Genomic DNA, 26,521 nt, shown 5'->3' with positions numbered 1-26,521 from the left:
GCCTAGTAGCTTGACCTAAAGGTCTCCTGATTGAATTTGAGCCTGGCCATGTCTTCCCATGTCTCCAGTGTCCAGCTTTCCAAATATTCTGCACCATGAGAGGCATCGTGCTGAGAGCTGGACTTGAGTCTGGCCTCACTCTGAACTCTGTTGGGTGACTCTGGGCAAGTGATCAAACCTCTGTGAGCCACAGTTTCCACATCTGCAAAATCGGGATAATAACACCTGCCTGTTCCAAGGATCAATGAGCAAATGAACATGAAGATGCTCTGTAAAGTGGCACTTCCCAAACCACGTTCCGCAGAACTTTGCCCCCAGGACGGATGTTGTTGAGAAACTATTTAGGAGAAAAAAAAAAAAAAAAAAAAGGACTTCCTTGGCAGTTCACGGTTAAGACTTCACCTTCCAATATAGGGGGTGTGGGTTCAACCCCTGGTCTGGGAGCCAGGATCCCACATGCCTCATGGCCAAAAAACCAAAACATAAAACAGAAACAATATGGTAACAAATTCAATAAAGACTTTAAAAATGGTCCACATCAAAAAAGAATCTAAGAGAATCTTTAAATAAAATGGTCCACAGCAAAAATATATATATATATATGTTTTTTTTTTTAAAAAGGAAAAAAAAAAGTTTTATGCCAAGTCTGAGGAAGACTGGCCTTAATCAAATCAGCCAGGTTTTCTTGACTGCAGGGTGTCCCACATCTTTTCATTTGCTGACATGCATGATGACTCTCCCAGAGCAGGGTAGAAAATATAGTTTTATCTCAAGACTACTTTTTACACAGACTATCACTAACCTTTTAGATAACTGATTTCCATAGAACATAGCATATGTTAATATTTATTCTACAAATAATAATAGTCACCTTTTCACAAGAGTTATTCCATCATCCAGGGCACCAATCCTGGATAATGCCAATTAATCAATGTCTGAAAAAATATTGCCGGAACCCCTTCAGTCATCTCAGTATCGTGCTGTGGATGGCAGGGGAGAAGGGACTTGGTACTGAAGGTCTCTCAGTTGGAATCTACCCTTATTTCCTGCCATCCCCACACTGCACTCTGTCACAAACAGCTTGACCAACCCATTGTCCTGTATACACATCTTTTGTCTTCCCACATCCCTGCCTTTGTCCCATCTTTCTCTTTGCCAAGATGCCTTCCTCCCATCTCTACCAACGTGACGGTAATTCATTCTTCAAGTCTCAGCCAGGTCCCACTATTCTGTGAAAGTTTTTCTCACCATTACTGTGTGTGCTAGAAAGGAATACTGACCCCAACCCAGCAGGGAGTCCCCAAAGGCAGCATTATTCTTACTTCCTGATTTTCTCCAAAACCCAGAGTTTGTTTGATCACTGCCCTCCACCCCTCCGCGGACCATAAGCCCAATTTTGGCAACTTGAACCTCCCAACTAGGTATGGGTCCTTCTGACCTAGAGAGTCAGTGGTGGGCTTGCGGATGTATTCATTCACTCAGTAGATGCTTAGTTTAGTGGACTGCTGGGAACCCAAGGTTGAGTCAGACAAGAATTCTGCCTTTAAGGAGCTCATGGACAGGACAGAAGCATTAACAATTCACTGCAAGTCAGTGTCTTGAGTGTAATAATAGAAATAATGTGGGAGCACAAAATAGGATTCAAGATGATAGCAGGTGAGGATCAAGGCAGGCTTCCCAGAAGATGGTCCCACCCCCCAACCCCTACTCCATGCATCCCCCTACGTATAGAGAAGATGTCATGTAGAGGAGACATGGTAAGGTGATGGGGGTGGTGATGGTTAACTTTATGGAAGAAAGACCACTGGAGACCTCGTAGGAGGGCAATTCAAGTTCATTCCCTGGATCACAGGAAGGGAGGACTCAGTGGAGCCGGAGGGTTAGGGCAGGTGCTGAAAGGGAAAATGTCCGAACATGCACACACACACAGTCTATGGGAATCCCACTTCCTTGCTTTTCCATCATACCTCTCACCCCTTCTTCCTTCTCACTTGAACTCATTCTTCCTTTCCAAGTCCTCCATCACCTCGTGATCCTGGGGCCACTCATCGTTACCTCATTGAAAGAGCTCAATGTCTGCTCTCAGTAGCTAGAGGTCTGCTTTGGCAAGAGGCTGGTCAGCGCAATGCCCACTCCCTGTGGGGGGCCTTGGGGAGGAAGGTCAGCCTAGAATCAGTGCTTTCTCTTATCTTCCCACAGAAAACCAAAAGAGACGTCAATAATTTTGACCAAGATTTTACCCGGGAAGAGCCAGTACTCACACTTGTGGACGAAGCGATTGTGAAGCAGATCAACCAGGAGGAATTCAAAGGCTTCTCCTACTTTGGTGAAGACCTGATGCCCTGAGCAGCTGCTCCTGGTGAAGTTTGGTGATGCTGCAAGCAGGGGCGCCGGGAAGATTCCTATTTTCCCATCAGATGGTCTTGAACTACTTCTCCCCGGAGCCCCAGTCCCTTGTCCACCCTCTATTTATTGCATTCCCTCACCCCGGGGCCAGCTCCTCCCCCCTTCCGCCTGGTGACCAGAAGGTCCTCTTGGTTCTCGTCTCAGCAGTACTGCAGAATTGTGCAGGTTCAGCAGTTCACTGGACCCACGGCTAAGTTTGGTCTGTTGGCAAGCCTGGCTTTGCTCCTCGGGGGCTTCTGGTAAGGAAGGAACTTCAGGTCTTTTACTGCAAGGAAAGAAGGAAGAAAAAAAGCAAGCAAGACTCTGGCTCTGTTTTTGAACATAGAGTCCTGACAATTCTTGCTTCTCCTCACTCCAGTCCCCCACCCACCACCTGCCACTCTCTGCCATTCTGTCCAGAAGAGAAGAAGAGATTGGTGCTTCTCCAGCCCAAGGCTGAGCGCCCTCAAGGTGTGCCCAGGAAGGAGAGAGGTTGGAAGACACCCTGATCGGCTCCCTGTGTTGGTTTGCTCTGGAATGGCTCGTCACTTGCTTTGGTTTTAGATTTGGGGCATGCCAAAGTTGTATAAGCATGTATCTTGTGGAAGAAATCACTCTCCGTAGAAAAAGAAATTTGATTTGAACTCTATTAACATTTCCAAAATAGATTATCAAATTTGCTTTCTAATTGGCGAAAAGAAGTAAATTCCAGTGTTAATACAGGTAGATATTAAAGGGCTAATACACAATGAGAAAATCATCATCCAAGGTGTATGCTCTTAATGCTTTTTGTGGCACCTGGGGGCTCTGAATTGAGAGAAAAGGAAACTAGTAGAGCTCTTTGTTGTTCAAGTTCTGCCTGAACTCCGCGGCCACCCCGCAGAGTGGTCAAGACCCTGGGTTCTAGCAAAACTCAGCTCCCAGATTCTCTCTCCAGTTTCATCCTGAATCCCCGGCATCAACTGTATTTATTTTCTGCAGCAGTGTGTGATTTTTGCGCACTTCTACCAAATGATAGTACTACTGTGTTGTGGTTTTTAAACATTAAACATGTAAAGTTAAATATAAAATATCTGCTTTTGGAACAAGCAGAATGAGGCTAAACATGGGTTATGTAGAGGGTATCAGGAGATTGAAGAGCGACTTATTGGAACACTGACAGGGTGGCAAGATGTTCTCGGAGTGTTGTTTCTGTGTGATATGCAAGGGCGACTCATGTGGACACTATTTGATGGCTGTGATGTTACCTCCTGTAGATATGCTACCAGTGTTACGTTCTTTGATTTCCAAGGATTCTCTGTGGCTTTGTGTGATATGTTTCCCAGAGGTCATTGGATTATCTATTTCACTGAACTGACTTAGCAGGGAATGGAATCCATTCCAACGATTGCACGTGGATTTCCCAGCTGCCCCTAAATATATATACTTGTGAGTGGCAAAGTGGCACTAATGAAGCTTTTTGCCTTTTGTACATTTGAGATTTTTTGTATATAGTGTTTGCTGCAAGGCCTGTGGAATTAATTCATTGAATTTAGAGGTATCAACTGCTGCATGTTCAGGCATATTATAAACTTTAGTCTATGAAAGAATAATTATAATAATGTCCAGGTGCAATACTCTGTAAGTGTATTGGTTCAAGTTACCGAGAGATAAGGTGTGTTTCCTTCTTTCTTTCTTTTTCTGGGAGGCGGGAGGCGGGAGGAGGGATGTTGTATTGTTTATTTCATTTTGGTTTATTTTAAAAGATGTAAACATGTATAAAGCTATATTAAATCTCACATATAGTTCTCCTGTGCTCTATTATGCCCTGATAGAGATGGGGAAAAGAAAGGAATGTTCTGGATGGTTGTTTCAAAGTTTGGACGGTGACTAGCTCAAGCCCACAGAGAGCTAGTGTACATATTTGCATCTGGCTAGTCGTGGCCTTGGTTACTAGTGATGACATTCACTTCTCTTTTGTTTTGATTTTTGAAAAAACTCAGGTGTAATTATTATCTGTTCTTATTATAATTTCAAATATTATGCTATATCAATTTGTGTGTTCAGCATACCAGTGAAGAGATGAAGAACAGTAGATTAATTTAATTTATCTTCGGTAACTTGACATAGTAGGGGGAGACTATCTTCCGGAGTTGAGGACAAGCACAGAAACATCTTCATGGTGGCGTCATCTCATTTTTTAGGAAAACATGACAATACTGCCCATCTTACTCATGAATCACTACTGCTCTCTGTTTTCTTCTCTGCTTCCTTCACCCTGATGATTGAACGACCAAGCAAGCTCTGAAACTGTCATGCCAAGCAGCCTTGTCCAAAGTATTCCCATGTCAGCAGGGGTTGGGCCCTTCCTACAGGACAACTGGCATTTTTGTTGGAAGACAAATAATAATACATTCTACCCAGCAGCTCCAAGCAGTCACTCAAGCAGGTTGCCTGGCTCAGAGATGCCCCCTTCCAGCCCCCAGAGCTGGGCTGACCGGGATGCCTCCTGCTTGAAAGCTGGTCAAGTTCTCACATAGGCAGATTCAAATCCTATGAGGTCTATGGAATAGAGCTTGTATGTTCCTTGAGTATTCATTGTTTCATTTCAGTTTTCACAAGAGTTTAGAAGCAGACACACTATTAAATTTCTGCTAGTTCTTTCTAATTTTTCTGACTAGCTTGCTCACTCTCTTTTATTTTATTTTTTTGAGACAAAAAAGGAGGGAAGTGTAAAAAAAAATGCCAAAAAAAAAAATATATGAAGGATGGCTGTTCTCCTGTGTTCTCTCATTATGGACTTTGTGAAGTGGAAATAATTTTTTTTTCCTCCAAAGGTGAAAAAAATGCATTCTTAGGTTAAAAAAAAAAAAAAAGAAGGCTAAAAAATTACCTCTTTTTAAATTATGTGCAAAATAATTCTGGCTAAATATAAAATGTATTCAACTTTAGGGACTTTTTTTTTTGTATTGTGATGCTTTATTTGTACATTTTTTCCTTTCGGGATGTAATTTTAATCTCTTGCCATTCATTAGTGTTATTTCATTGTAAACATTATTGTGCCAAATGTACTGTATTCAAAAGGATGTGAATGTGTATTGTTTCAGAACCTAATAAATACAATGATGTTAAATCTTATTTCTGGGTCCTATTGAGCATTTTGTCTCCTGGGCTCCATTTTATCTCCTTGGTGAGTGACAAGGTGACACTAATGAAACCTACTGCTTTTTGGATATTAGAGATTCCAAATTCCCAAACCGAGACAAGGTTTCAACTTTTCTCTTATCCTTTGAAGATGCACAAGGATGCAAATGACCATATGTGCATCCTCCTCTTGCCCACCCCTGCCTGGCCTCTGCCAACCAGAAGCATGGAGGGGGCCTGAACAGACTGGATGGGCCCTGGGCTGCCTGGGCGTGAAGCTGTCTTGGAGTGCTGGGAGATGGCCAAGCAACACTGAAAGCACTTCATTTTCAGCTTTCTAGAGAAGAAAAGACTGGATCTTCTTGCAACCCATTCAAGCCTCTTCAAGACTCAGTTTCTGACCAGCTGCTCAGAACTTTAGGCCTTAGGAATCCAAGAATCTCCTACGAGGCTGGAAACCTCCCATGACTTAGGTATATTATCGTGAAGGTACTCACCTCTCAGCCCCTTCCCCCTCCCCCCCAGCAACCTCATCTGTCTACCTGAAGATGTAAGCATGGACCTCCAGACCCACTCCAAGAAGAAAGTTGTTCAGTTCAGTTCAGTCGCTCAGTCGTGTCCAACTCTTTGCAACCCCATGGACTGCAGCATGCCAGGCCTCCCTGTCCATCGCCAACTCTCAAGTTTACTCAAACTCATGTCCATTGAGTCAGTGATGCCATCCAACCACCTCATCCTCTGTTGTCTCCTTCTCCTCCTGCCTTCAATCTTGCCCAGAATCGGGGTCTTTTCCAATGAGTCAGTTCTTCACATCAGGTGGCCAAAGTGTTGGAGTTTTAGCTTCAGCATCAGTCCTTCCATTGAATATTCAGGACTGATTTCCTTTAGGATGGACTGGTTGGATCTCCTTGCAGGCCAAGGGACTCTCAAGGGTCTTCTCCAACACCACAGTTCAAAGGCATCAATTCTTTGGTGCTCAGCTTTCTTTATAGTCCAACTCTCACATCCATACATGACTACTGGAAAAACCATAGCTTTGATTAGAAGGACCTTCATTGGCAAAGTAATGTCTCTGCTTTTTAATATGCTGTCTAGGTTGGTCATAACTTTTCTTCCAAGGAGCAAACGAAGCAAGGAAAAGGTTGTATTTATCACCATTTTCCTCTCTGATTCAGACAGCTGTTTTTAGGTAAATGACCATCTTAGGAGAAACAAGCTTCCCACCAGCATATCTGAGTTTAAATAAAAAGAAAATTGAATTAAAAGATGTTATTCTTAGAAGGTCAGAAGATATCTCCAAGCATTTTACTGAATGAAATATGACCACTCTACACCTCCCTTGCCTAGTGGTCCAGAAGAGACAGCTCCAGAGTCCTGGAGATGAGGAAATTCATTCTCCCCAAATCTGTGTGCTCGATCAATCACCTTGAAGCTGTAAAAAAGGTCAATTGCTGATCAGAGTACCTGGTTTAGAACCTCTCCCCTCAACTCCAACTGTGTTCTAGTAGAGGAAGTCAAGCAACGCCATGCCTATTCCAGGAAAACCATGGCCACTGGTCCCTAGCAAGGGCTAGGTGGCTCCAGATCTGCTTCAAGAAAGCCTATCTGTGTGGCTTTGCCCCTGAACTGAGGGGTCTAACAGACCCAGTTGCTCCCATCAACAGGTGTAACAGATTTCTCGAAGAGGGAATCTATGGGAAGACTTGTCCTTGTCTATTTCCATGGACCTGAGTACAGTCCAGTGCTTGGATTACCAGGAGCCTGAAGATCTCCATGCAATAAAATTACTAAACCACAAAGTGTATGTTGTCATAGTGCTTACAGTAGCAGAGAGATGGAGTGGAAAAACAGCACAGAAGCCACATCATGAAGTCAGGTTTTCAATTTAAAGTTCTTTAGCCTAGATAATGAGACAACTTGGGTGGTATGTTTGAAACTAGACCTGAAGGATGAGGAGCTGTCCTAATCAGGAATACACCCTCTAGGGACCAGTTAATTGGATAAATAGATAGTGTTTATTTAGAAGATACTACAAGTGCTTCTTTACTATGGACAGAGGAGCCTGGCAAGCTACAGTCCATGGGGTCACAAGAGTCGAACAGGACTTAGCAACTAAACCACCACCACCACAAGTGCTTCAGCTCTCTTTCATTTCCCATCAACTCCTGGGGGGGTTGTTATTAGCATAAAGAATGCTAGAAAAGGATTCTCAAGGAAATCAGTAACTTGTTAATTAGCATAAAGGATGTCAGAAAGATGACATTGGTGATGTTTGAGATAAGTACATCGGCAAATATATTTTAAGACAAATATCCATTTTTTTAAAAATCAGGATATAGGAAACTAAAGGGTCTTTAATTCCCTTAGTGATTAGAGTAATGCAAATTTAAATCAAACTGCAATACCACTTCACACCCACCAGAATGACTAATCTAAAAAGGCAGACTTATCAAGTTTTACTAAGGATGTGGAGCAATTTGAGCTTTTAATGTCTCAGATTTGAGTATAAAGTGGTACAACTACCTTGAAAAACTTTGGCTGTATCTATTGAAGCAAATATGTATACTCTTGACTTAATAGAAAGTTTACTAGCTGGATAAATAAATTGTAGAATTTTATATTATCACAATAGAACACTAGATAGTCATGAGAATGAATGATTTACAACTATAGACAACAACATAGATGAACCTCACAGCATAGTGTTGGGTTTAAAAAGTCAGGCATGGTGCAGACTGTGATTCCATTTACATAAAATACAAAATAGTCTAGGCTGCTAGAAGTCAAGCTAGTGGTTGCCCTTAGGGGAGGAGAGGCAATGACTAGGAGGCAGCATGAAAGGGCTTCTGAAGAGATGGTTTAGTTTTGTTTTCATTTTTGTTTTATTTAATTGGGGTATAGTTGCTTTACAATTTTGTGTTAGTTTCTGCTGTACAATGAAGTGAATCAGCTTTATGTGTACATATATCGCCTCCCTCTTGGACCTCCCTCCTACCCACCAAGCCCCTCCATCATCCTATCCCTCTAAATTATCAGAGAGCTGAGCTCCCTGTGCTATACAGCATGTTCCCACTATCTGTTTTACACATGGTAGTGTATATATGTCAATCCCAATCTCCCATTTCATCCCACCCCCCCCTTCCTTGCCCTCCTTGTCCATATGTCTGTTCTCTATGTCTGCATCTCTATTCCTACCCTGCAAATAGGTTCATCCGTACCATTTTCCTAGATTCCATATGTCTGCATTAATATGTGATGTTTCTCTTTCTGACTTACTTCACTCTGTATGACAGTCTCTAGATACATCCACATCTCTACAAATGGCACAGTTCCATTCCTCTTTATGGCTGAGTAATAATCCATTGTATATATGTACTACATTGTCTTTATCCATTCACCTGTCAATGGACGTATAGTTTGTTTCCATATCCTGGCTATTGGACGTGGGGTACATGTATCTTTTTGAGTTATGGTTTTCTCAGGGTATATGCCCAGGAGTGGAATTGTTGGGTAATAGCGTAGTTCTATTTTTAGTTTTTTAAGGAATCTCTATACTGTTCTCCATAGTGGCTATATTAATATACATTCCCACCAACAGGGCAAGAGAGTTTCCTTTTTGCCACACCATCTCCAGCATTTATTGTTTGTCGATTTTTTGATGATGGGCATTCTGACCAGTGTGAGGTGATACCTCATTGTGGTTTTGATCTGCATTTCACTGATAATTAGCAATATTGAGCGTCTTTTCATGTGCCTCTTGTCCATCTGTATGTCTTCCTTGCAGAAATGTCTGATTAGGTCTTCTGCCCATTTTTTAATTGAGTCATTTGTTTGTTGTTGTTGTTTTTCTGATATTGAGCTGCATGAGCATTTGTATATTTTGGAGATTAATCCCTTGTCGTTTGCTTCATTTGCAAATATCCTCTCCCGTTCTGTGGGTCTTTCTGTCTTGTTTATGGTTTCTTTTGCTGGGCAAAAACTTTTAAGTTTAATTAGGTCCCATTTGTTTATTTTTGTTTTTATTTTCATTATCCTAGGAGGTGAGTCAAAAAAGATCTTGCTTTATGTCAAAGAGCGTTCTTCCTATGTTTTCCTCTAAGAGCTTTATAGTGTCTGGTCTTACATTTAAGTCTTTAAATCCATTTTGAGTTTACTTTTGTATATGGTGTTAGGAAGTATTCTAATTTAATTCTTTTACACGTAACTGTCCAGTTTTGCCTGCACTTCTTATTGAGGAGAGTGTCTTTTCTCCATTGTATATTCTTGCCTCCTTTATCATAGATTAGGTGCCTATACGTGCATAGGTTTACCTCTGGGCTTTCTACCCTGTTCCATTGACCTATGTTTCTGTTTCTGTTCCAATATCATACAGGTTTGACTACTGTAGCTTGGTAATATAGTCCAAAGTTAGGGAACCTCATTCCTCCAGCTCCGTTTTTCTTTCTCAAGTTTACTTTGGCTATTTGGAGTCTTTTGTGTTTCCATATAAACTGTAAAATTTTTGTTCGAATTCTGTGAAAAAAAAGTGACATTGATAATTTGATAGGGATTGCATTGAATCTGTAGATTGCTTTGGTTAGTTTCACAATAATGATTCTTCCAATCCAAGAACATGATATATCTATCTCCATCTGTTTGTGTCATCTTTAATTTCTTTCATCATTATCTGTGGTCAACTTCCAATGGCCAGCCACTACACTCATCTTCAAGGCTCTCTTGTCTCCTTTGCAAAACTTCTTAAATCACCACTGCACTGTACATTTGTTAGCAGTTCCTGGGCTAAATGCATTGTTATGTTGAGAGTTGTTTCCGCTGCTTTACAACCCATTTTGAACTCAAATAAATTGCTTAAATTTGCTTTTTATCTAAATCATTTCTATAGTCTCAAATAAATTTAAAATAAGCAGCAAGTAATGTCATTAGCAAAAAAACATGAAGCAAGAAATGCACATTAAAGTGACGTATAACGTAACCACATTTATTTAAGAATGTATTCCAATAGCAAAAGGCAAATTTTAACGATGTAAAACTGTAATTACTTTTGCACCAACCTAAGATTACAGTGAGCATATAATGAGGCTCAAGATCTGCTGGAAGCTGAATCTTCTGCTATCTTGGACCCAGTTGTTTCTAACCAGTTTATGTCATGTCCTTGATGGCTATATCATTCTTTTCAAGATTGTGCCCTGCCCCCTTCCCTCTTATCTCATTGCTACCACTACCTTCTTCTACCCACATCTTCCTATTCCTTCAGTGCCCTCTCATCACTGCCTTTTCATGGCTTCAGGATGTGTCAGGTGCCCCAGGAGTGCTGAAGGGCAAGATGTTGTGATAATGAGGGGAACACAAATAAGAGAGAAGAAGGAAAGGTTGCTCCTGTCTGTACCAAGTTGCCCTTCCCCAGGATGCAGGCCACATTCTGATGGAGAAGTACAGTAGCCCTCATGTTATTTCTCAGCAGAAGATTGTCAAGGTCATGGAATCCTTTAAAGTGTGATGCTCTCTGCAGGTGGTACTGTCTCTGAGAGGACCCAGCCCTCACCTTGAATAAAGGCTTCTTGTCTTTGTGTAGGATGAGGGAGTTCAGCTTTCACTGCCTGCTCTCCCTTGAGGTCAGGTAGACACTGCCTGAGGGTTGACATCAGGCCAGCCTCAGTTCTAGGACCCGAATGCTGAGTAAACAATTGTAAACCTCACTACTTCTCAGGCCTTCTGCACTTTAGGGCAGCCTCCTTGGTGGCTTAATGGTAAAGAATCTGCCTGCAATGGAGGAGACCGGAGACTGCCTGCATTGCAGGGGACATAGGTTAGATATCTGGTTCAGGAAGATTCCCTGGAGAAGGAAATGACAATCCACTCCAGTATTCTGGCTTGAGAAATCCCATGGACAGGGGAACCTGGCAGGATACAGTGCACAGGGTTGCAAGAGTCAGACTTAGCAACTAAACCACCAGCACCGCCACCCCCTTGAGCTGTTGTGAGGGGCTCTGAAAGGTCCCTTTCTAGGCACAAATTATAGATTCTCATTCTTCATGTTTTCTTCTTTAGGTTATTAATCATTTAAGTGTAACATGTGTTATCTTCTTTGTTTCAGACATTGTGCTAAGTATTTCACACAAGTCATCTATTTAAAGCTCACAAAAATCACATGGAATAGATATTCCAGTTATCCCCATTTTATAGATGAGGAAACTGAGGCTCATAAATTGTATGACTTCTTTAGTTCTTAAAACTCCATGAAACTGTTGTATTCTTATGCCTATTCTCCATAAAATCAATTGCCCAGATTCTCAGTTCCAGTAAAAGCTGTTTGAACAGGATGTAGTGTTAACACACAGGACAGATGACAGAACTATTCATTCATTTATTCCATAAATTTATTCCTCAGTTGTTTATAGAATTCCTACTACATGCCAGCCATTCATCTAGACAGCAATAAACAGACAAAAATCTGCACCCTTACAGAGTTGATGTAGAAGTGGGGTATTGATAGACAATAAGCAATAAACATGACCATTAAGTAAATTATATAATGTGTTAGAAGATCCAGGCCACCCCTAAGATTTGAAGCAAGGGTACAAATGGAGGTTCAGACCAGAGGGCTAAAGATTTTTTGTTATAAATCCAGCTATTGTTAAAGAATACAGTCTAGCCTCATCCCTAGACAAAGACACCATCATAAGCATCTGGAAGGCCAGTTGGAGAGGGGGAGGTGAGAATGAACAGGCAGGCAGACTCATAAAGGAAGAGAAAGACCAGGAGGGAAGAGAGGGCAGTGGCCAGGGTGAGGCAGCTCACTGTTCAGGTGAGTTGTGGACCTCAGCATGGCCCCTGCCCTAGCAACATAAGTCAGTGACTCCATGCCCCCAGCCATGTCAGCTATGTAAGGAGGGCCCACCCCTGAGGGCCCACCCATCCTAGTGGACACTGTTCACTCAAAGGTGATGTCCATGAACTATCACCGCACATGGACAAGGGCTGGACTGGGTGGTCCCCCCCACCTTGTAGCCCTCCCACTTAGTCAACGCCAGCTCCTCCCCCAGAGCTCAGTCCCACCATGGGGGTGGGATCAAAGGACCTTGTCCTGGCCAATACCTCCTTCAGAATCACGGTCCATACTAATGTCCTTCCTTAATGGCCTGCTTTGCACTCCACCCATCGCAGCTGTGCTTAGGGGGTGTTTAATCTGTCTCTCATGTGGATGTTGGGGTGAGGTGGGGGCTCAGGGTTGATCCCTGGCAGAGGGAGAACCGAGTCCTCCAGCCTGGTGAGGATAAATGCTGCCACAGGCAAAGGGAGGTGTGGCCAAGCAGGAGAATCTATTCTCCCACGTCACCCAGTCACTACCCAACAGACAATGAAAGAACTGAGAGTGGGGCAAGTAACTAGAGACCAGGAGATGCCTGCAGTAGAAGGGCGGAGAGACCCTGGGGCAGAGTCAGCAGCAGCTGCTGGGTGCACTGTTATGGCAGAAACGGAGCTGATGAGATTGCTGTGGGCACAGATGTACCTCTCTTCTCTTGCCCAGGTACCCCTCTGCCCTCTGTGCTCTGATGGAGGGAAGGAGACTGGATGCCAATGTGCCTGCCTTGGGCCAGCTGGGCACCATTCCACTGGGGAGGTGGTCATTTGGTTCTCCATCTGAGAAATGAGGGCTCTGAGGTGCTGCAAAGTCAGGAAATTCCCCAAGCTGCATAGGCAGCCCCTGGCAGATCTAGGATGCAAGCCTGTGATTTACATCTGCATCCAGTCGGGGCAAAGATGTCTCTTCCCATTTTCCTCCTGGTCCTTGTCCCGACACAGGTCCTGCATGCTTTTGGCTTCCCTTTTCTGGAAAAATTTCACATCCTTGTGAAATGATACAATTTGTCTGATATAATTAGACTGCGTTGCTCTCTCTAAAGACTATGAATGTAAGCACCGAGGAAGGCAAGGCTAGGGCATCAGGCAGAGGCATCTGGGGACTCTTACTGCTCTCCTTTCCCACCTTTCTGCCTGCGCCGCTTCCTAGCAGAGTCCTGAGAGCTGGTCCTCAAGCCCAGCAAAGCCTGCATCCTCCACCCTCAGACACCCCTCCCACCACCAAAAAAAGAAACCATCCCTATGGACTATTCTAAGCAGGAAGCCGAGTTTTCAGTTCACTGGAAAACAGGAAATGCCTCCAAGGGCCTAAAGTCTTTTATTCCCCGCTCCCTTCATGCAGGGTCTATGTCCCAAGCCAGCTGCTGAGGACGACGGTTGCTCATGTTGGTTGCTCAGTCATGTCCAGCTCCTTGTGCTCTTTGTGCCAGGCTCCTCTATCCATGGGATTCTCCAGGCAAGAATACTGGAGTGGGTTGCCATTCCCTTCTCCAGGGATCAAACCTGAGTCTCCTGCATTGCAGGCAGATTCTTTACCATCTGAGCCACCAGGGAAACCCTGGAAGCAAGGTCACCCTAAACCCCAGCCCCAAGATTGTGATCCTTGGTGCTACTCAGAAGCTCTCTCTACTCCTGGAGCCAGAGCTGACTTCACCCATCACTCAGGACAGTGGACATTCTGGGTCAGATGATAGAGATGCTGTGGGAAGCACCATGGAGACTCATTAGCCTTGCAAGGGGCAAATACTGACCATGGATGGAGTTCTCAGCTCAGCCAAAGGCTGACCTCTCACACCCACCAGATGGAACTCTAAACCCCATCAGAGATAAGCTGACCTCCAACAAAGCCTGACTTCCTAGCCCCTTCCTAAGTTGACTTGCCCATCCTGCTCCAGACCTACTCTCTAACCTTGACTTATCAGAAACTAGCCTTTATACTCACCACAGCGAAGCTTTCTAACCCCAGGCACAGACCTAACTCAAATGTTTGCCCACCTCCTCATCCATTCACAGTCATCACTGAGCTTCTGTGGATTGCCATGTGCTGTGAGCCCAGCCCAGTCCTCACAGACATACAGCCTGGGGGAGGGATGCACCCCACAAAAGCTTTAATCAGATTGTGGGTTGGGGGAAGGGAGGCTTATCTGAAACCCCAGAACTGTCTCCAATTTGCTGGCTCTTCTGCCTTCCTCTGCAGTGGGCCAATGTGCCTAGATGGTGTCGGAGATTCCAGTCCTCAGTGGCACCCGCCGGTAGTGGAAGCCTAGCCCACCCTGGGTGTCCAGGACGTGAGGCATCGTCACTAGCGCTGGTCTTACTCTTGGGAAAGGGAAAGTCAGCCTCGGAAACATGTCAGCTCTCAGGTGCTTTCCCTTCTACCTTCTAGATGAGCGCTCAAGGAATCCCTCCTCCACTTGAACATCTGCTTCTGCTATAGACTGTGTGGCCCTGATTGGACACCTGCCTCAGCTTTTCTGTCTGTAAAACGAGCTGTAATGCCAGCAGTTCAGAAACTTTGGAGGCAGACCGATGGGCCTGTATGAACATGTGGTGATTCAGATAGAAGACTTTTCACTGATTGGAAAACAAAGGTTCTGGCCGTCTTTGTTAACCTAAATGTTAATAGGAAATAGGATGATTTGTGAGTAGGAACCCAGGGCCTGGCACAGTGTGATTTCCCCAAAGGGCACTGGGATGGGGAGGAGGGGTAGAATGTGGATGCTTACAGAGGGAACAGACTATTACCTAAAAACTTATCCCCACCTGCCATCAGATCCCTCATGCAGTGCCCACTGCCTGAAAGTCTCCTGCTATGAAGGAGCAACATCAAGAACAGGCACTCTGTGCCCATCACCTGCATATCACCTGTCACTGGTCGCCTGCACAAGGCCTCCTTTACCAGCCCTCTTCCTTACATCAGTGGAGAGCAGGACCCTGTAAGAAGAGCAGATGCTGACTGGGAGGGTCAAACCAGAGCAGCTGAAGGCAGTTGGGTCTAGAGTAGCAGTGCTCAAAGGGAGGGCTGTGGACTCCTGGGGGTCTCCAAGATTTTTTTGTGGAAGTTGTTAGTTATCTCTTGCTTTGTCATGAATTACCCTAAATCTCAGCAGCTTAAAACAACAAACATTTATTACCTCACAGTAGCTCACAGTAAGTCAGGAATCTGGGCATGACTTAGCTGGATGCCTCTCCTCCAGGTCTTACAGGCTCTGATTGAGGTGGCAGCTGGGGCTGCAGTCTCATCTGACAGCCCAGGTGGAGGAGGACCCACCTCCAAGCTCAAGGCCATGGTTGTTGGAAGGATTTAGTTTGTTATTAGGGGCCTCAGTTCTTCACTGGATTTTGTCCAAAAGTCTCTCTCTGTTCCTTACCAGATGGGTCTTTCTATCCTGCAGATTAGAGCTGACTTGCCTGAGAGCAAGTGAGCAAGAGAGGCCTCCTCAGGATGGAAGCCACAGTCTTTGTGTGTCTTAATCTTCCGAGTGAGGTGCCATCACTTTTTGCCATACCTCTTGTACCACTCACTTCCTTGGAGGTGAATCAACAGGTCTATCCCACACCCAAGGGGAGGGATTACACTGGGTATGAAGATCAGGATGTGGGGAGGATGCCCTGGGAGACACTTTAGAGGCTGCCGAACAGGGCATCCACGAAGAATCTCTTTCCAACTATCTGTGTCTGGGATACTTGGCTTTCTTCATATGCTTCAACCAAAACACATCATAAGAGATTTCATGCAGGAGCACATATCCAGCTGTCCCATATTAAGCTCACAGTAGAGAGACTCATGGGGCTTCCCTGGTGGCTTAGTGGTTAAAAAATCTGCCTGCCAATGCAAGAGACAAGGGTTCAATCTCTGTGTCGGAAAGATCCACTGGAGAAGGAAATGGCAACCCACTTCAGTGCTCTTGCCTGGGAAATCCCATGGACAGAGGAGCCTGGCAAGCTACAGTCGATGGGGTTACAAAAGATTTGGATACAACTAAGTAACTAAAACAACAACAGAGAGATTTGTACAAATAGAAAACAATGCCACTATATTGATAGATATCATACACATTAATAAAAGTTCTTTGGGGTCCTTACAATTTTTAAGAGTATAAAAAGGATATGAGATCAAAAAGTTTGAGAACTACAGCGCTAGGATATTTCTCAAGGAGGGCTGCCCTGGGTAGGGAGGGGGTAGGGGACGCACTGGGAGAAGCCTTTCAGCCAAACACCATCAGAGGCCTGGACACCTGAAAAAGGGGTGGTTAAAGACAGCAAGTGAGAAGGAGGGCCTACCGTCTCACTTTCACTTTCTTTACAGTTCTGCACACAGTACATCTCTGAGAGTTTGCCCTTTCTGCCTCTGTGTGCATAGACAGGTTCCCCATGCACAAGCATTAGTCCACACGAGCACATGTATGTGTGTGCGTGCACGGGTAGATCTGGGGGAACATGTGTAAAAGTTGTCGTGTGTGTGCATATAGCTGCATGCCATGTGCCTGTTTAAGCAGAGGTGTTCCTGGGGTCCCTGGGGGTGGACAGGGCCTGGCCAGCAGGCCCGAGGTCACCCTGCGAAAGGAGAAGGGTGGGCAGAAGGTTGGGTGGCATGACCACCACCACTGCGGCTGTATGTCCCTGGAACGCCCTCTGCCCTCAGCCTCTGCTCTCAGCACGACTCTCAAATATTTTCATCTTCTATGGGAACTTCCTGATCAGCTTCCTGTTGTTCTTGGAATTTTCTTTTCTAGTTTTTCTTTTTTTTTTTAACGTCGTAATTCTTTAATCTGCCTCTTTACTTTGCCTGGAGAGGCCTTGTGGCCTCAGTTACCTCTGAGAATGGGAGAAAATATCCTGCCAGGGCAGAGCAGGTGGTTGGCTGGAGTTAGAGGCGCCCAGGAATTGGGCCCGGGGAATCAGCTTCTCTTTCCATCAAGATAGACAAATCCTTCTACCCTCCCCAGCCCCTGTTAGTTTTGTAGAAGGTGTTCAGGGCGAGGGGCAGTGGGAGGGAAGGAGGCCTGAGCGGAGTGGAATCAGGCTCCCCCAGATTTGCCTCTTGGGCACAAGGACCATGTTGAGCTAATTATTTTGACCCTTTGCAACCCCATGGGCTGTAGCCCATCGGGCTCCTCTGTCCATAGGAATTCCCCAGGCAAGAATACTGGAGTGGGTTGCCATCCCTCCTCCAGGGGATCTTCCCAACCCAGGGATCAAACCCAGGTCTCCCGCATTGCAGGTGGATTCTTTTCTGCCTGAGCCACCAGGGAAGCCCAAGAATATTGGACTGGGTAGCCTATCCCTTCTCCAGGGGATCTTCCCAACCCAGGAATCAAACCGGGGTCTCCTGCATTGCAGATGGATTCTTTCCCAGCTGAGCTACCAGGGAAGCCCTAAGGAACTTAGACATGAGAGAAGCTCTAAAAACAGAAGAGGGGTAATTGTTTTGTGGGGAGATTGACATTTGCAAAGGAAAGCTGCCTTTGTGAGGGTGTCCCTCTCAGGACTCAGAAGAGAGCTTCTACAGAGAAAACCTTTGCTGCCTGAGAGACAGACTTAGTTTCCCCCTCTCACCTTCTGGGGCTGCCTCCACCCCCTAGCAGCCCCAGGCCCCTAGCCCTGGCCTTAACTCAGGGTGGTATATAAGCCTCTCTCAGTTTTGTGGGGCTCCTTGCATTGGAACCAGCTTAATTAAAGCTGTGTTTTTTCTCCTGTTAATCTGTCTTACGTCAATGTCATTCTTAGACGAGTCACAGAGCCCAGAAGGGTAGAAGGGAGAAGATTCCCTCCCCTGCAGCCTCAGGGCAGACTACTCTGGGGGTCAGGGAGGGCCCAGCTAGGGCAGGGTTCCTGTTTTGCAGGCCCCAGTGACTCAGCAGTTCTGCCCTCCACCTACCTATCCCACCACGTCGGAAGCTGCAGAAGGGAATACAGCTGACAAAGAATTCAGACAGCTGCCAGAGCAACCTCAGCTTGGCCCAGCAAGGCCCCAGCCTCATGCCTGGGTGGCCCCCTCCCCCAGTGGAGGGGCCTCTACACAGACTGGTGCCTGTGCCCTTGCTGGCTCTCTGCTCATGCCCTTCATTTCCTAGCCACCCTCCACTGCATCAGGGTCTTGTTTTAAGTTCCCCTCAAAGGGCCCCTGGAAAGCCTTCCCAGGCCAAGGGGGGAGCTTTGTCCACAATGCACCTGTTCCTCAGGGACCCCCTCCCCGGGACTCCCATTACCTGCCCCAGGAGCCCGTCCAGGGGTTGAGCTATTGTGCTCTGACCCCCTGGATCTCCTGTGTGCTCCATCGGGTCTCCAGATGCCCAAGGGCCCTCCCCAGGCCTGCTCCTCCAGCAAAGCACCCTGGGTTCTGAGCCTATTCCTTTTTTCTTGCTACTTTTCCTCTAGATGTTCCCAGGGCAGGTTCTAGCCTGGTTTTCTAGCTGTTACTTGCCCAAGCTGTAACTTGCCAAGTTGTGAGCTGGCATAACTGGTCCTGACTAAGGATTTGTTTTTCTTATTGTTATTTACTCTCCCATTGCATTGATTAAACAAACTTGCCTGTATTTAACGGATAATAGCTGATGTACTCACTGCTACAACCCCAAACAGAGAGATGACTGTTTTAGCTGGAGATAAAACCTAACTGAAAGCAATACACCTGACTGGGATTTCAGGCACCTTGGAGGAGAGTGGGGTGGTGTGCGGTGGCTGCTTTCACCCCTGCTTAACTATAAGAGATCAAAGCCAGGCCACTCCATTTTTTTCCCTAGAAAGGGAAACCTGCCTTCTCCACCAGTTAGTGACCCAAGAGAATCCCACACAAATCCTTGTTTCCAAGTATCATTCAAATAAAAATGGATTCTCAGGTTCCACCCCTCAACCTGTGAAGTCAGAGCTGAGGGATTTCAAGGTGATCTGGTGCACAACCAGAGCTGTGAAACTGTCCTCCTGTGGACAGAGTGCCCTGGTTTCTGGCTGGATGACTGCTGGGGAAGTCACCCCATAAATGCTCAAAGAACTGAATGAGAGGCAGGGAGATTCAGTGCAAGGAGTGCAGGTTCTGAGCTCTGCCCCTTTCTATGGGACACTGGGTGTGTTTCTTACATTGGCCAAGTAGAGACACCTACCCCTGCCTTGCAGGGTTGCTGTCAGGGCAGAGATGCCAAACGTTCCTAGGATGGTCCCTTACAGGACACTGGGGCGTCCCCGAGAACAGTGTGCAAAGAGAGACCTCTTGGCCTGCCTTCATGACCTAGGGAGGACCAGCATCTGCCATTTCTTAGTGCCTTCCCTCCCTAACTCTGGCCTGAGAGAGATCCTTGACACTGTTATTTATGTAACCCACCAAGATTCCTCTACTAGGCCCATCCCAAGCAAGCAGCATTCCTGGAATCTATTGTTTGTGAGCTGGGATAAGAGGACACAACACCACTTGCTGGGGAAACCATCCCCTCTAGAGCTTGTCTCTGCCCAGGATGTTCAAAAACAACCAGCCCAGACACTTTTGCCCCTGAGGCTGCTGCCCTCTGAAGCCACTGCAGCCTGTAGAGGTGGCTTGGGCTGTTAGCCTGTGACCCACATCCACCTCAAGGGACTTTCCCTTCCTCCCTACTGTCCCCTTCTGGACCCACTGAGGGATGGGTCCCCCCAAACCAGCTCGACTTCTGTCATCTACCTTCATTTGTAAGGATAAAGCTCTCATCACCTCAGGCCTCCAACCTCCCAAGCCAAGGAGCCAAGATAGAAGTCTAAAGTGTTTTTTCTTAGGAATTCCCTGGTGGTCCAATGGTTAAGACTCCATGCTTCCACTGCATGGGACATAGGTTCAATCCCTGCTCTAGAATTAAGATCCTGCATGCCACATGGTGAGGCCAGGTAAACTAAATTAATTAATTAAAAGGTATACTGAAAGTGAAAGTCGCTTAGCTGTGTCCAACTCTTTGCGACCCCATGGACTATACAGTCCATGGAATTCTCCAGGCCAGGATACTGGAGTGGGTAGCCTTTCCCTTCTCCAGGGGAATCTTCCCGACCCAGGGATCAAACCCAGGTCTCCACATTGCAGGTGGATTCTTTACCAGCTGAGCCACAAGGGAAGCCCAAGAATACTGAAGTGGGTAGCCTATCCCTTCTCCATACTAAAACTATTTAAAAAAATAAAATGCTTTCTTTTCTCCTAGTCCTCCCTAAGACTAATCCCCACTTACCTCAGCCATTACCAGAGTCCTCAAACCTTCCTGCTTTATTTACAACTGGGCCAAATTTCATCTAATCCTCTGCTGATCCTTCCTTCTGAAGCCCACCCATTGGACCTCCACCACCTCAACCCCACCTTTAGAAACCTCCACTGTACTTTCAACCTCTGTACCTTCAGTCCTGCCCAGAATGCTGCCTGTCCCCTGCAGCCCTCTCTGGTGGACGCAGGTTCCCTCCAGTCTAGAATAGGGGTAGGTGTTTTCCTTGCCCTGAACTGACATTCCCAAGCCTTTTCATTCCTTCCTTCAAAATCCCAGCTTCTCTGACAGTGAATTCATCTTAACATATTATCTGCCACCATTGTCCCTCTGCAGACCTCCCAGCTCTTCCCCTCATTCACTGAAGACTCTTATTCCTGGCTGTTTCTCATACCTGCCCTCATTCTAAGAGGTTTTAACATCCATGTGGCCACCACATCTAACATGCTGACCTCCCCATTCCCTGTCCCCCTTGCCTCCAACTCCAACTTGCTTCTACTCCAGCTCAGCCACTACCCCCACCATTATGGTAACCCCATTCCTATTCAATACCAGCAACTACAGCACTTCTGAAACTCAACTACAAGCCTCACGCCCTCACCACAACCTTCTAGCCCTAAGTCCACCTACTTTTATATCCCCTCAAGGAGTCTTTGACTTCCAATCCACTGACCCCATCATTTCTCCATTATTATTCTTCTGTTGTCTTCACATTCCTCTCTACCTCGCTTAGATTCTTGTCTGGCGAAATCCCAAACTTGGTTAAATTCAACAGTGTCACTGAGCTTACCCCTGGGCAGCTAAAAATTGGTTGAGAAAAATCACAGACTCTCATAGAAAAAGTGAAAGTGTTAGTTGCTCAGTCATGTCTGACTCTTTGTGACTCCATGGACTGTAGCCCATCAAGCCCCTCTGTCCATGGAATTCTCCAGGCAAGAATACTGGAGTGGGTATTCATTTCTTTCTCTAGGGGATCTTTCCTTCTCCAGAGGATCTTCCCAACAACCTGGGTCTCCTGCATTGCACATGGATTCTTTACTGTCTGAGCCACCAGAGAAGCCTCACAGGTTTCTCTTTATTTCATGACTGCAAACACAGTAGACATTTAACAGAAATCTTTGGATGGTTTGCTCTCTCACTCTAGAAAATGATTAATTACCTTCCCCTCTCACCAAACCCCTGACAACTTCCTCCCATTCCTCCACTTACTTTGCCTTATGCTCCATGGAGAACATAAAAGCCTTCAGTCACATAATCCCTTATCTTCCCACTTTCAAATCCACCATGGTAAAGACAACTAGGCCAGTTTGTATAGAATTCATTTTGGGGACAGTCTTGATTTGTTCCTGGTTTAACAACAAGTCTATAGCTTCCATATTAAATATAATAATTGCCATAGGTTTTTGAAAGCTGTCTCTATTCATATTACTTCCTAATAGCTGTTTGTTATGAGGTCTGGTTTGTTTGTTTGTTTTCCCAGGAGTGAGTGTTGAATTTAGTTAAAGGTGTTTCCTATATTGACTGATGGAACTATATCTGATAGTTCTGACACAGTACTGATATAGTACATAGACTGATAGAACTATGGTGTATAGTGACCAAAGACAAACTGGTAAGAAATAACTGTAAATCACTGGGATTTGAGTGATTTGTTGCACAGCACTATCACAGCACTATCACAGCAAAATCTGACTAATGTACTTCGTAAAATAGATTGGGTAGTTTTTCTTTTCTTTCTGTTGTCTGAAACAAGTTGTATGTTTTATTTTCTTTGAAACAAAGCTTCCTTATAAAGCCACCTTGGGCTGGTATCGTTTGAGAGAAGGAGGCTTTGGTTACTGATTTACCTTCTTTTAGTCTCATTGGTTTATTTATTTTTAAATGTTCTTCATGAATCAATTATCACCATTTATATTGTTTTAGAAATGTATTCAAGTTTTCAAATTTTAGCATTTTCTAGTCTTTCTAATACATGCATTCAGTACTATAAATTTCCCTCAAAGCAATGTTTTCACTGCATCACAAATTTTGATATCTGGGTTTTCATTTTCTTTGAGTTGAAAATACTTTAAAATTTCCCTTGAGATTTCTTCTTTCACTCCTGTCTTATTTAAAGATGTGTTGTTTAACCTCTATGTATCTGGGGATTTTCCAGTTATTACTAGTTTAATTCCATTGTGGTGTGAGAATAGACATTGCATGATTTCTGTTCTTTTCAATTTGGTGGTGGCAGTTTAGTTGCTAAGTCGTGTCCAACTCTTGCGACCCCATGGACTGCAGCCTGCCAGGCTCCTCTGTCCATGGGGATTCTCCAGGCAAGAATACTGGAGTGGGTTCCCATTTCCTTCTCCAGGGGATCTTCCTGACTCAGGAATTGAACCCAGGTCTCCTGCATTGCAGGCAGATTCTGAAAGGTTGTTGCTGAACCGTGAAAAACGCCTTTCAATTTGTTAAGTTGTGCTTTATGATGCAGAACATGATCCACTTTAGTGAATGTTCCATGTGAGCTTGAGAAGATTGTACATTCTATTGTTGAATAAAGTAGTCTATAGATGTCAATTAACATCCAGTTAATTGATGGTGTTGTTGAGATTAATTACATTCTTACTGATTTTCTGCCTGCTGGTTCTGTCCATTTCTGACAGAAGGATGTCAAAATCTTCAACTACAATAGTGGAGTCCCCCATTTCTCTTTGCCGTTCTATTAATTTTTGCCTTACATCATTTGTTGCTCTGTTTTTAGATGCATACATAATAAGGATTATTATTTATATTCTCTTAGAGAGCTGACCACTTGATCACTATGTAATGTGCTTCCTTATCCCTGATAACTTTCCTTGCTTTGACATGTGCTCTGTCTGAACTTAATACAGCTGCTCCTGCTTGCTTCTGATTAGTATTAGCATAGTATATTTTTCTCCATTCATTTATTATCAATCTATATGTATCGTTGTACTTTTAAATGGATTTCTTTTGGACAACATAGAGTTGATTCATATTGTTTTGATCCACTCTGACAATCTGTTTTAATTGATGCATTTATATCATTAATGTTCAAAGTGAATACTGATATAGTTGGCTTAATAGCTATCATGTGCTAAGTGCTAAGTCACTTCAGTCGTGTCCGACTCTGTGCGACCCCAGAGACGACAGCCCACCAGGCTCCCCCGTCCCTGGGATTCTCCAGGCAAGAGTACTGGAGTGGGTTGCCATTTCCTTCTCCAATGCATGAAAGTGAAAAGTGAAAGTGAAGATGCTCAGTCGTGTCCGACTCTTAGCGACCCCATGGACCACAGCCTACCAGGCTCCTCCATCCATGGGATTCTCCAGGCAAGAGTACTGGAGTGGGGTGCCATTGCCTTCTCCGAATAGCTATCATATTTGTTATTATTTTCTATTTGTTGCCTTTGTTCCCATTTTTGTCTGCTATTCATTTTCTACCTTTTGTGCTTTTAATTGAGCATTTTATATTATTTTATTTTCTCTCCCTTTTTACCATGTCCTTTTGTGTATGTGTGCTTTTTCTTTACTGGTTACCCTAGAGTTCTCAATATATTAATACATTTAAATAATTGTCCACTTTTTAAATAACACTATACTGCTCCAGAAGTAATATGAGAACCACATTTTAACAAAGTAGTCCTATTTCCTCCTCCCCATCCCTGTATCATTGCTGTTATTCATTTCATATATTAATATATATATTATACGTACATGCTAAGTCACTTCAGTCCTGTCTGACTCTTTGCAACTCTCTGGACCATAGCCCACCAGGCTCCTCTGTCCATGGGGTTCTCCAGGCAGGAATACTGGAGTGTGTCCCCATGCCCTACCTACATTTGTTGTTGTTTAGTTGCTCAGTGGTGTCTGACTCTTTGCAACCCCATGGACTGTAGCACGCCAGGCTTCCCTGTCCACCATCTCCCAGATGCTCAAACTCATGTCCATTGAATCGGTGATGCCATCCAACCATCTCATCCTCTGTCATCCCCTTCTCCTCCTGCCCTCAATCTTTCCCAGCATCAGAGTCTTTTCCAATGAGTTGGCTCTTTGCATCAGGTGGCCAGAGTACTGGAGCTTCAACTTCAGCATCAGTCCTTCCAATGAATATTCAGGGTTGATTTCCTTTAGGATTGGTTGGTTTGATCTCCTTGCAGTCTAAGGGACTCTCAAGAGTCTTCTCCAGCACCACAGTTCAACATTACACATATGTATGTATATAATTGCTTTTATTTTTAACAAAGTGTTATCTGTTAGTTTAGTTAAGAATGAAAAAAAATAGAAGCTTCTTAAAATTTTACTTTTACTTATCCCTTCTTCAGTGTACTTCCGTTATGTAAATCAGAGTTTCTGATCTTTACATTTTCTGTTATTTACAATGAAAACCTGGTTGAACTCTTAGAGGTAAAATTTACAAAAGCGTGAGACCATCCCATGACTGAGTCCCCTTGGATTTTTTAACCCTCAAATCTGTCTGCAGAGCCTCTAGAAATTTGCTGGTTACAGTTTTCCTACTCCAGTGCTGGGTCTCACAGTGTTGGGTTTCTATTCTTGAGTCTTTATTCCAGTCAGCAGAGATTCCCTCTAATCTGTCCATCCCTGTAATCTGTTGGCAGTGGTTTTCCTTATGTCCTCATCTCTCTTATGGATCCAATAATTGGTTTTTCAGTTTGTTCAGCTTTTTATTTGTTGTTAGTATTCAGTGGCAATTTCCAAGCTCCTTACATGCAGAATAGGAAACCAGAAGTGGCAATCCTATTTTTAAAAGTTTTTTTGTGTGTAGATGAGGCATTTATAAAGCTTACAAGTCAAAAGGTATAAGAGTTACATAATAAGAATTCCCCTCTGATAATGGAGTAGGTGTCTCCAATCTACCCTCCTGCTGAGAACAGCTGAAGAAGCAAGATAATATTTTTTAAAAAACTATCTTGGAAACATCAAAGAATTTGACAAATACTAAAGAATTGCTGAGATACAAGGACAACCCAGAGAGTTAAGACAAGATACTTTAAGCCGTGTTTGCCTTGAGATAATATACCTGGGTAAATAGCTATAGAGACAACCCAAACTCCTAGTTGCCTCAGGGAGTCAGGAGAAGGGGACAAAAGTCAGAGCCAAGAGCTTATCAGAAGTTAATCAGATGCTCTGGTTAAAGCAGTGCTCATTATGTCTTCAGAGTGGAATAAACCAGAAATAAATCAGCTCTGGCACCAAGTTGAAGCCTCCTTCCCATCGTCCAGAGGATAGGGTATCTCAGGTCTTTAACTTGGATTAAGGTGGTCCTTGACAGGAGCAACAAGCAAAGATCCCTTGTAGAGGAGGGGAGGATTATTCTAGGAGTAAAACTATTCCTCAAAATAATTTTTACATGTAGTCTACCAGTGTTTGAAAAAAAATAATAGGGTGTACAAGGAAACAAGTGAGTGAAAACTTACAGAAACAACAGACAACAGAAACAAACTATCTCAAGAAGTTAGGAGGAAAATATGGTAAAATAACACAATACAGTAAAAGAGAGAAAGAATAATATCAGTTGCTGTGTAGTCGCTAAGTCGTGACTGGCTCTTTTGTGACTCCATGGACTGTAGCCCACCAGGATACTCTGTCCATCGGATTTCCCAGGCAAGAATCCTGCCATTTCCTTCTCCCAGGGGTCTTACCAACCCAGGGATCAAACTCACATCTCTTGCATGGGCAGGCTGGTTCTTTACCAATGAGCCACCAGGGAATCAGAGCAGGAATTAATGAAATAGAAAACAAACTTGCAAAAGAGAAGAATTAAAAACTTAAAAGTGGTTCTTTGGAAAGATTAATAAAGTTAGTAAACCTCTAGCTAGGCCAATTAAGAGGAAAAGAAAAAAGCACACATAACAAATATTATAAATTAAAAAGGGCACATCATTACATATTCTGTAGACGTTATAAAGGCTTCCAAGGTGGCG

The 26,521-nt window shown here is 44.3% G+C and overlaps 1 protein-coding gene across 9 annotated transcripts in view; it reads left to right on the top strand.

Annotated features, from left to right (window-relative positions):
- The window catches only part of PRKCE (protein kinase C epsilon), a 631,244-nt gene that overhangs the window by 548,100 nt on the left and 56,623 nt on the right, over nucleotides 1–26,521 (top strand). For 2 of the 9 annotated variants that reach the window (XM_081592032.1, XM_081592035.1), the window contains exon 16: nucleotides 2,200–5,499. The exons of the other annotated variants lie outside the window; for them this stretch is intronic. In XM_081592032.1, the coding sequence (XP_081448158.1) occupies nucleotides 2,200–2,346 (147 nt within the window). In that variant the 3' untranslated portion in view covers nucleotides 2,347–5,499. Of the gene's footprint in view, nucleotides 1–2,199; nucleotides 5,500–26,521 lie in introns of those variants that run through there. 9 annotated transcript variants of the gene reach the window in all.

This window comes from Giraffa tippelskirchi, chromosome 4, assembly GCF_054371585.1.
Source record: "Giraffa tippelskirchi isolate mGirTip1 chromosome 4, T2T-mGirTip1v1.2.pri, whole genome shotgun sequence".
Lineage (NCBI taxonomy): Eukaryota > Metazoa > Chordata > Mammalia > Artiodactyla > Giraffidae > Giraffa > Giraffa tippelskirchi.
Note: the sequence above shows the minus strand (reverse complement) of the source record. Positions and strands in the feature narration are given on the sequence as shown.